Source organism: Physcomitrium patens, chromosome 4, assembly GCF_059467195.1.
Source record: "Physcomitrium patens ecotype Gransden chromosome 4, ASM5946719v1, whole genome shotgun sequence".
NCBI lineage: Eukaryota > Viridiplantae > Streptophyta > Bryopsida > Funariales > Funariaceae > Physcomitrium > Physcomitrium patens.
The window spans coordinates 4,972,284-4,982,500 of NC_143413.1; the positions used below are offsets into that span (position 1 = coordinate 4,972,284).

General features: G+C 52.1%; 1 protein-coding gene across 2 annotated transcripts in view; it reads left to right on the top strand.

Annotated features, from left to right (window-relative positions):
- The first annotated feature begins 221 nt into the window (after positions 1 to 221).
- LOC112281923 (uncharacterized) overlaps positions 222 to 10,217 on the top strand; it is an 11,337-nt gene continuing 1,341 nt past the window's right edge. Inside the window, exons 1-10 of one of the 2 annotated variants that reach the window (XM_024518958.3) lie at positions 222 to 1,107; positions 1,675 to 2,165; positions 2,343 to 3,416; positions 3,663 to 5,042; positions 5,291 to 6,195; positions 6,450 to 8,795; positions 9,023 to 9,136; positions 9,229 to 9,366; positions 9,493 to 9,820; positions 10,023 to 10,217. The exon at positions 10,023 to 10,217 is cut by the window's right edge and continues 1,341 nt beyond it. In XM_024518958.3, coding sequence (XP_024374726.1) covers positions 1,889 to 2,165; positions 2,343 to 3,416; positions 3,663 to 5,042; positions 5,291 to 6,195; positions 6,450 to 8,795; positions 9,023 to 9,136; positions 9,229 to 9,366; positions 9,493 to 9,820; positions 10,023 to 10,217 — 6,757 coding nt within the window. In that variant the 5' untranslated portion in view covers positions 222 to 1,107; positions 1,675 to 1,888. The remainder of the gene's footprint in view (positions 1,108 to 1,674; positions 2,166 to 2,342; positions 3,417 to 3,662; positions 5,043 to 5,290; positions 6,196 to 6,449; positions 8,796 to 9,022; positions 9,137 to 9,228; positions 9,367 to 9,492; positions 9,821 to 10,022) is intronic. The other variant, XM_024518959.3, reaches the window with a different exon arrangement.

Sequence of the window (10,217 nt, forward strand, 5' to 3'; positions counted from 1 at the left end):
TTCAATTTTCACCCGCCGTAACAGGGTGGTGGAGATAGGTCCCCCAGCGGGCACAGGGTGCTGAAAGGTGGATATCGCCCTGTAGCCTAGCGCAGGGTTCGCGTCGCAGTCCGCGGGGTTTCCCGGGTTGGGATGAGCTTGCTATTCTCTTTTCTCTTCTTTTCTTTTCTTTTGTTTGTTTGTTTGTTCGTTTGTCTCGCCTCCAGTTCCATAAGCTAGGAGCAGTAAGTAAGTAAGTAAGGAACACCATAGTGTAGTAGGAGACATAGAGAGCTCAACCATCCTCTTTTCATACTTATATACATACATACATACATATTTATTTATTTGGCTCCTTATATGGTTTGGGGTTAGAGGCTACCCCCAATCATCAAACCCTCCTCGCTGCCACCATGTCCCATTGTAGCATTTACCCTCCTCCTCGCCACTACTCCGTGGCGCATCACAGGAAGTTTTTAGGAGGGCGACGACTGCATTGACACCGGGATTGCGCAAGAGGGGCGAGAGCGAGAGAGAGAGCGCGAGAGAATGACCACTACGTAGGTCTGGAGGAAGGGATAGGAGAAGAAGGGGGAGCGTGGCAGTGCTGCTTTGCTCGTTTGCGGTGTGGTTTCGGGACAGAGGGCGCTTGTGCTGTGTTCCAGGGTAGGGCGCTTCAGCGTTCGTGAGATGGCTTAGAGTATGGTTTGATAGGATGATGCCTGGAGGCGTAGCGCAGCTTGCGTGCCGAATGATGGCGAGGAGGACTAGGCCAGTGTGCGAGTGGAATTGCAGAGACAGGGCGTAGGGGTGCGGGTGGGAGATGCAGAGGAGGCTGGTTGGAAGGGTAGGTGGTGTGACCAGAGGAGCAATGATACGTGCTTGTGCAGAGAGGGTGCGTGTTTTGTGATGTGAGGTTGTGACGGTGCATACATAGTGAGCATGATGCCGGGAGTGGATAGGGGTGTGAGGGACAGCCGATGGCACGGGGTCGTAGTGGTCCTTGGTGATTGCCAGCGTTAGAAGTCGGCGGTTTTTTTGGAGTGGGAGGGATGTGGGTTGGTTGCTGGACGTTCCAACTTGATGGTCTGCAAGGGGAGAAGCGGAGGGCTTCTTCTGTATCCACAGGTAAGGCGTTGTGCTTCCATTCTCTTCGCACCTTTCAAATTGTAGTCGGTGAGGGCTGGGAAGTCTGGTTAAACGGTTGAAGTGGTTCGTAGAAGGTACGCTGGGAATTGTGGTTTCCTGGAAGAGATACTGGGAAGAATAGCCTGAAGATGTTAAGATCATCATGTCTAAAGCCGGTGCTGATGGGGTCTTAATCTTAGTGCAATCGGTGGCTTTGCTGGTTACCATCTTTCCCTGGGCAAGATACCACACGAAGGTTGATGCTCAAATTTGAAGAAGTGTTCTGTGAGAAGTCGCCGCGTGGGCGTCGTTGGGCTAGGTCTTGTCTCGAGGGAGGATTTGCAGGTCGCTACGCCCATACTTTCTCTGCCAAAAGCTGTGGCACATGGTATTGCACAGTATGTGTAGGCTACCCTTCCATATCTTGCGCGTTGGTACGGGCAGTGCTTCGTCGTCTTGGTTCGGAAATGAGCGATGTGCCCCGACTGAACGTTGAAGCTGTCACAGTCGTGGAAGTGTGGTTATTTGGCAAAGTGCAATATATGTGATCGATTGATTTGCGTGCAGGAAAGGAGGTTACGCCGACGCCCAAAAAGAACTCGGGAAAGTGGATGTTGGTTCACGGTCCATGAGAAAGTGTGGAAACTCCAGCGTTGGTGGTGTGTGGGCCAGGAAGATAGCATATTACTTTGCGGGTGGGCTCTGCAGCGAGCGAAAGGCGGTTCCAATGTGTGCGCATGGGCGCTTTGTTTCAGAGGATTAACGTGGTCGGGAAGGGCAGATGTATAGCCCTGGCAGGGGTGATGCCCGTGCAACCGCACTGCCCAATGCTCGCGACTCGTCGACTTCCATGCCTATCGATCATTCATCAGCGTGGCAGAGAGAGCCTTACAACAGGGACGTGAGGTTAGATAGAGGAGATAGGGAGAGGACTATTGGAGGGAAAAGAGAGTGGAACTCTGACAGGGCTTCACCAGGAGCACCCTACCAAAGAGGTTTCGGTGGGTTGCACCCTGTGAACGGCTATCTTGGCCCTCCAAGCAAGCGTCGGCTGAATGGTGTGTGAACATGATTGCGACTTCCGAATCTCATTACCGTATATTTTAGCGTGTTTCTAATACTTTGTGCCAGTTTGTTAGCTCTGCTGCGTATGCCAGTCTGAGACTTCTTTGAATGCGTAGCAGATGTACTAATGATCTTTGTGATTTTTTTTGTTATCTTGTTCGTGCTCTCAGGACGACATATTGGTTTTCACGCCGGAAATGGGCGTTATGGGTCGGCAGGGCAACGAGGAGAGCCTTCTTTTGGTTCTTTTGTTCCTCTGGAGAACGGGTTGGCACCCAAATTTGAACAAGAGTCCTTTTATCTAGGATCGGGACGTCCCGTAGTAAATACGGGTTTTAGTAGTGGTCCTGGTCTGGATTACCGCTCGAAGGAACTGGGCGAGAGGCAAAGAAAGGGATCGTTTCTGACGTCGGGAGATGGCAGGGATGGGGGTAGTTCTGGCGTGAATGTGCAGCACGTGCGACTATATCCTTCTCAAGTTCTGACCGAGGTAGAGAACACTTCGTGGGAGAGGGAAAGACCCAAGGGGCAGGATGGCAATGGTTGGGAGTCGTCTCAGAGGTCTGAAAGGGAACACCGTGAGAGGTTGTTGGGAAAGGCGGAGTCTTTCAGCAGACGGGAGGGCAGGTTTTCTCAATTTGAGGAAGGAAGGGAGCGATCCCAAGTGGATAAGGATTCAGATGGAAGTAAGCTCGACAGATGTGGAAGCAGTAGCTGGGACAGGTGCTCCGGTGATACGATGTGTGGAAGCAAGGTGTCCGCTAATGGGTTCGACTGGAGGCGCAAGGAGAGATCCACTTCCGTCAGTGCATCACGAAACGCAAGTAATGGATGCTCGAAGGAGTCAGTGGTTAGGCCTCCGGTGTTGGATGTGTCTGGCAGTCCATCTTCCCCACAACTTTCCCTACGTTCGACACCGTCAGCGTTAGTTGAGGTGAGCCGTGACGATGGAAATCATCCTTCTCCTGCAAAACGGCCTCGGCTGGGTTGGGGCCAAGGTCTTGCAAAATATGAGAAGAAGAATGAGGTTGTGGAAACGGACGACATTTTTGTCTCTGGTTCGGTGGATAGTGCGTCTGGAAGCAAAAGATCGAGCGTCACCGCTGTATCTGGTGTGAAAACCGAAGTGGTACAGATGCTGGGGTTGCAGGCGGCAGAGGAAAGCTCCGTCTCTGTTATATCAAAATTGTCTACATTGCCCTTGCCGAAGGTGTCTAGTTCACCGTTACAGAAGGCACTGGAAAGTACGCTTTGCTGCATTAAGTTCATTGTCTTTCTCACCACCTCTTGTCACGCTGCTGCAAGCGGACGTGATATATTTACTTGGTATCTTAATATGGCGGCAGTTTTTTTTGTTGTCAGCTTTGGGCATGAGTGATGCACAATCAGTGTCCGTCATGAGCTGTTCGAGAATAGTCTTGAGAGTGTAGTTTGTTTTCGAGCAGATGTCTACACTTGATAGTTATGCTGAGTTGATGTGTCGTTGCCAGCAGGTGTGTCGAAGTCGAGTGTGGAGAGTCGAGCAGTTGAGGAGGTGTTAGGTAAGGCCTGTGAGATGGTGGCAGATGAAGCAGTAAGGTCCTCTTCGAACTTTACCACTCCTGGCGTTCGGGCGGAGGATTTGGTGAAGACAGCTGATGTGTGTGCGTTGACGGAGTGTAGCTTGGAACTGAGCGTGAGGCAGTCTTATTCCTGGGAGCCTGTAGAGAAGCCCACTGCTTGGAAAGAGTCTAACAGCTGCCAAGCCTCGCCAACAGTTCCATGCTCAGTTGAACAATGCTGTGGTGTGGAGGTGACTCAGGAAGTCTGTTCGACTGGAGATACGACTTGGTGGTCCAAAGAGGATATACTGCAGAGAGTCGAGAAACTCGAGTCTGAGATCGAGCAGGTGGAAAGAGAATTATCCACTTCGAAAAGATTCGGGAGCTTACGAAATGATACACATATGCCAGTTCCTGAAATATTTGAGAATTCAGCGAATGCAGATCTCGGAACGAAGCTGGAGCCTGGGGATTATGGTCCCCAGGTCTTGGCTGACAACGCAGTGAGTTCGCATGCGGGCTCTATGGAGTGTCGAGATAGTTCCCAGCTGATCCTTGTTAGTTTTCCAAATCGGATTTGCTCAGTTTCTGCCGAGTGCATTTCACACAGTGTTTCAAGCCTTGAAACCGGAGCTGCTGTGGGAGCGGGCCCCCCTATGTGCAACCAAGCGATGGGGAGCAAGCACAGGAACATGGAGAATGAAGTACTAGTTATGGAGGAATGGCAGTCGCATGAAGGGGAAAAGGAAGCGACGTCTGATCAGACGATGGTTGAATCCGAGGGTGAGGGGAGCCTAGTGTCTAGTCCAAGTGCAGAAGTCTATTTGCCACACATGACGCTCAGAGAACGGGCGGGTGTGGAGGTGCGGGTGTCGAAGTCGGCGATTGCAAAGATGGAATCGTCAGATGCAGCGATGGTAGTGGGCGATGTTGAGGCGGTTGCGAGGGGTTTGATAGGGGAGAATAAGGACCAAGCTCGGCATGCATCTGAGGCATTTTTGCACCTTCTGAGCCAGGGAGGTCGTGGAGAAGGAAAGGTGTACAGCTGTCCTGTCGAAGCACCTGTGTGGAAAGAGAACGTCGAAAGGCACGTTCGGAACCAGGAGAAGATGTTGGAGAAGATAGCAGAGCGACGGCAATCCGCGAGGTTTGTGGAGCAAGTGCTGACGATTAAGTTTCGAGCACTGAAAGATGCTTGGAGGCAGGAACAGTTTGGGACGAGCCAGCAGCAGAGAGGTACAAAGCCTGTGCGCAGGTGGGAGGCGGAGAAGCGGGGCGGGACTGCAGGTTGCCATCGGTCATCTCTGCGATTGAGACCCGTCCAAGCAGGTAGTGAAGGGTTTGTTGAAGCAAGATGAGTGTTGTAGGCATTTTGTTCGGCGAGCCTGGTACGAGCCTGGTGCATATCATACGAGGGCAAGAGTGGGGCGTGTGTTGGATGCAGTTTCGAGTCCCGTAAGTGCATTTGAGCAACGTCGATGAATGCGGGTTAGCATGTATGTGGGAAGCGAGTGAGTGGTTGCAATGGCAGGGTGTTGATCGGGCTGCGCTGATGCTGTGGTGGGTACTGGTTGCAGGTGGCGGGAAGCTGGAAGCTCAATCTGAAGAGTCCATGAAGAGGGTGATGGTGGAACCGGTGGTGGGTCCGCTGAGGCCAGCGTTGAAGATGCCGGCAATGATCCTGGGCGAGAGGGAGCGATTGGCTCGCAGATTCGAGAGCAACAATGCGCTGGTGGAGGATCCAGTCCGGGTGGAGTCGGAGCGGAAGAGCATGAATCCTTGGTCGGCGGAAGAGAGGAGGGTGTTTTTGGAGAAGTTTGCGGTTTATAACAAGAACTTCAGCAAGATTGCGTCCCACTTGGAGTACAAGACGACTGCAGACTGCGTAGAGTTCTACTGTCGGAACCAGAAGTCGGAGGATTTTGAAAAGATTAGGCGGAGGCAGCAGCTGCAAAAAAGGCGGGATTGTTCGCGGTTGGGCGGATCGTTCCTGTCGACAGGGTTGCAGCCGAACAGCCGGCAAAGAGAGGCAAACATTGACGCACGGAGCGAAGGCTGGAACATGCAGACGTCGGGTGCTGTTTCGACGGTTTGTCAGATCACAGTGGGTGCGAAAGCCGCGAGGAGCAGCACACATCACAAACCCTTGGAGCGTCAGCGGACGAGCTCGTCGTTGGATCCCGGTAGCCTACCTGCAGTTGTTGAGATTGCGAAGTCCACGAGCGGCAAGGAAAGCAGGCCGTCTGGAATACCGCCATTGCCGAGCGGCGCAGCGGGTTCTGGAACGACGGGGTCTTGCAGTTTAAGCTCCGCAACCGCAGCTTCTGTGAAGGTCAGCCGAGAAAGAACGTCGGTGAAGTCGAACTGGAACGGAGGTTCAGCGGTTGCAAGGAGCGGGACGAAAGAGCAGCAGATGTCTGGACCGAAGGGTGCGCGGAGCGTAAACATTCGACGGGGTTTGACGACGTCTGCCGGGGAAGAGGTGGGATGAAGGGACGGGGATGGTGATGAACTTGGATGGTTTATGGGGAGTGGAGGATTTGCAGTGTAGTGTCGAGGACCATGTTTGTGGACTACGAATGCAGGGGTCGTGGCGTTTTAGGGAGAATAAATGAGCTGCTGGAAGGTGTGGGGGTTGTGTGGGTAATGAATTTGATGGGCATCGTGTGGACATACATGTAGGTGGTTATACGGTAGAGTCTGAAAGTTGTGTGTGGTGTGGCTGTGTTCGTTCAGACTGATGCGCAATGGACAGACAAGGAGCGGGAGCTATTTACAGAAGCCGTAAGATTGTTTCGAAGAGATTTTGAGAGCATTGCTGCCCACGTTGGATCAACGAAGAGTGAAGGTCAGTGTAAGTCATTTTTCAGCAAGACCCGGAAGCGCCTAAGGCTGGACCAGCTGGTGGAGAAGCACCAGGCTGCTCTGAACTTTAGCGCGGATGCAGCAGTTGCAGAGAGCCCAGAATGTATTGACGTACAGATGGAGGAAGTGCCGGGTGCAGCAGCCGAGGTCGTGCTGGTGGCTAGCCTGGAAGCGAACATTTATCCTTCTTTGGGAGAGGAAAAGGTTTGGAATGAAGCAACTGAGAGCGGTAAGGTGGAGGAGGTTGCAAACGACGTGAGCATTCAAGCGACGGAAGCAGTAGAGGCGGAGATGTGTGAGGATATCGCAGCTGAGAAGACAGTGGAGGAGGAATCATGTGAGGATGTAGTCGTTGCGAAGGCAGTGGAGGAGGGATTATGTGAAGGTGTAGCAATCGAGAGGGCTGGGAAGGAGGAAATATTTGACAATGCAGCAGTCCATAAGGCAGTGGAGGAGGTATTATCTGAGGACGTTAAAGTTGAGATGGCAGTGAAGGAGGAAACAGTGGAGGATGTAGCAATTGTGATGGCAGTAGAGGATGCATTATCTGAAGTTGTCTCAGATGAGAAGGCAGTGGAGGAGGTATTATCTGAAGATCTCTTAGATGAGAAGGCAATGGAGGATGGAAGTATTGAGGAGAAGGCAGGGGAGGATGGAAGTATTGAGGAGAAGGCAGGGGAGGATGGGAGCGTTGAGGTGAAGACAGTAGAGAATGAGGGCGTTGTTCGAAAGGCAGTGGAGCATGGAGCTGTCAAGGATGTGGTTGTGGACGACGAAACCGTGGATGATGTAGCAGAGGAGGGTGTAGTGGGCGTCATCGAAGTAGTGGAGACTGTCGACTTTGTTGGTGTGTCAATGGACCTGACAGTCGAGAGTGCTGTTTGTCCGCTAGAAAGCCCAGACATTGTGGAGAACTTGGAGAAGGCAGAAGCTGATGTGGGCGCTGGAGCTTGTTCCATGAATGAGTGTGATACAGGAGAGGCGGAGGACGTAGTTGCCGCGTGTATAAAGGCTGAGCCAGTTGTTGTGGATGAAGGAGTAGTCTCAGAGCCTTTGACAGTCGATGCGGGTGAGGAGTTACCTGCAGGCAATAGTTCAGGGAGCTCAGCAGATTGTGGGATGCAGGAGGAGGGAGATGCGGTGGAAGTTGCTAAGGGTGCAGAAAGCGTGGTGGAATCTGTAAAGAGGGAAGTGGATGCAGGTGACGACAAGGGTCTTGGTACGGTGGTAGCAACAAGCATCCTTGCATCAGAGGAGCAGATAGTGGAGGCGAGTGGCGCTGTGGATGTGAAGCATCAGGCAGGGTCACCTCAGATGGCAGTATCCACAGGCACAGAATCGGGTTCTTGTGCAATTGGAGCAGAGGGCGCGTGCCATTCAGGTAAGGCTGCATATGCAACAACGTCGTCGATGCACGGTAGTCAACAATGTCGGGAGAAAAGTGGTAGGGTTGGAAGCGGAGAAGCAAAGTCTAGGAGAGAGCCGACGTCTTGGACTCAGGAGGAGAAAGAGGTATTTGCGGACATCATACGAAACCATGGGAAGGACTGGACGAGACTGCACGAGTGTTTGCCGACGAAGTCTCTAACGCAGATCAAGACGTACTTTCAGAATTCGAAGGCAAAACTGGGGCTTGTGAATTCGGAGGGCGTGAGTGTAGGCGGAGGAAGGGGGTCCGGAAGCCGGAAGAGGAAAGCCGAGGAGGTGGACAACATGAGCAACAATGTGGGTTGTGTGAACGGAAGAATCGAGTCGAAGTGTGGGTCTGTGAGTGGAGGTGATGTGGATGGCGGTGGTCAGAAGGTGAAAGGTGGGATGGGCGATCCTCCAAGCATGAGCGTAAGCGCGGGTATGGGGACGATTCCGGTGGGGCTGGAGGGCCTGGCGTACCCATTTTTTGGTCAGCGGGTGGAAGACCAGATGGCGTTGCACCAGTTTATACGGCAGTTGCAGTTGTGTAACCCGAACGGGTTTCCGCAGAACATCCCGCCAATGCTACATCCGTTACTGCAGCAACAGGGGTTGGGAGTGTTTCCGGACCCAGGGCTGCAAAGAGCAGGACCTCCGAATTTGCAGCAGCAGTTTGCAGCGTCTATGTCTCAAAAGACGTCACAGTCGATGGGGCTACAGCTGGCGTTGCAAGGGCCGGGAGTGGGTCAGCAAAGCGGTGCGGTAGATCTTCACCAGCAAGGGGCGCATCAATTGCTGAACTCACAGGTGTGGAGAGGGTGGCAGATAATGGATTTGGCAGCTGAGTAGCGTTGGTTTTGCAACTTGAGGTGACGGGGTAGTTGGAGAAGGTGGTGTTGTATGGCTGAAGAGTATGTCGCGTGGATCGGTAGTAGTGGTTGGAATATGTGGATGTAGGATGCAGGAAGGAGTTTTGAGTAGGTGTGAGATGGTGAGGATGGGGATGAGCGCTGATGAATTGCTGTGACTTGCAGGCGGCCCGAAGTCAACAGCAGCTACTGGCAAACATGATGCAACAACAAGCGGCAGCACAACTTCAGCAACAGCAGCATCCGTGCAGCAAGAGTGTGGTTCATTCTCTTCAGCAGGTACAGATGGATTTTGCACGTGTAGTGGTCGGATGAAATTGGCGGAGTGAATTTAGGAATGAAAGTAACGTAGCTAATACGTTGTTGGACAGGCGGTGTTACTTCAACCTGGTCAAGTTGCCCAGCGTCAGCAGCAGCAGCTGATGAGTCCACAGGTGGTTCATCATTCTCAAGCACATCAAGCTGGCGGTCAGCATCAGCAGTATCAGGCGTTACTACAGCATCAGCAGGTAAGTTGGGTGTTTCTGTCCTTTGATTCGTTGTTTCCTTTGTTCTGAATATTGTGTTTTAGGTAATGGGGTTTTGATATTTGTGACTGGTTTGGCTGAGTTTTCATCTTGTGATTCGTGCGGCAGTTTCAGCAAACCGTTCAACATTTTCAGCAGCAACAAGATCACGTTCAAGCTCAGGCTCTTATTCATCAACATCATAGCTCCCACGCCCCTTTACCCCCGTCGCTGGTGTCGTCCTCAAAATCAATTGCAGTCATGCCACTGCCTCAACATCTATCAAAAATCCCATTAGCGCCTGTGTTGCAGCAAGGAATTGCGGTTCATGAGGAGCGCAATGGAGCTGGTGTAACCTCATCAAGAGTAAATGAAGGGAGTGCTGGATCAAGCCACTGTGAAGATGCTTCGATCCAGCAGGTGGAGAGTGGAGAGCTTCGGGGAAGCTGCAGTAACGGTAGGTTTATCTTTGATTTGTTTGCGATTTGTCGTATTGCTTGTTGCATGCCTTGTGAGGGCACAAAACGGGAGAAAGTTTTTATTTATTTATTTGTTTATCTTGTGAGTGTTGCTCGCTACATTTTTAGGTGTTAAACCTCTTCGATTCCCCATTTGATGGTCTCTATTGTAGCACTGAGTTGTGGGATGGGTGATAACAGGAGGACCTAGGGGACAAGATTTCTCAAGAGCTGAATTCCATCAACTTAGTGGCGCAGTTCAGAGGGCCCCACCCTCACAAACAGCAGTCCCACTAAGGCCAAGTCCAATTTCTGCAACAGAGTCCCCGCAAACTCGACCTGGTGATGTGAAGCTATTTGGTCAGTCCCTTTTGTCTCAGCCAACTTGCAGCGCGG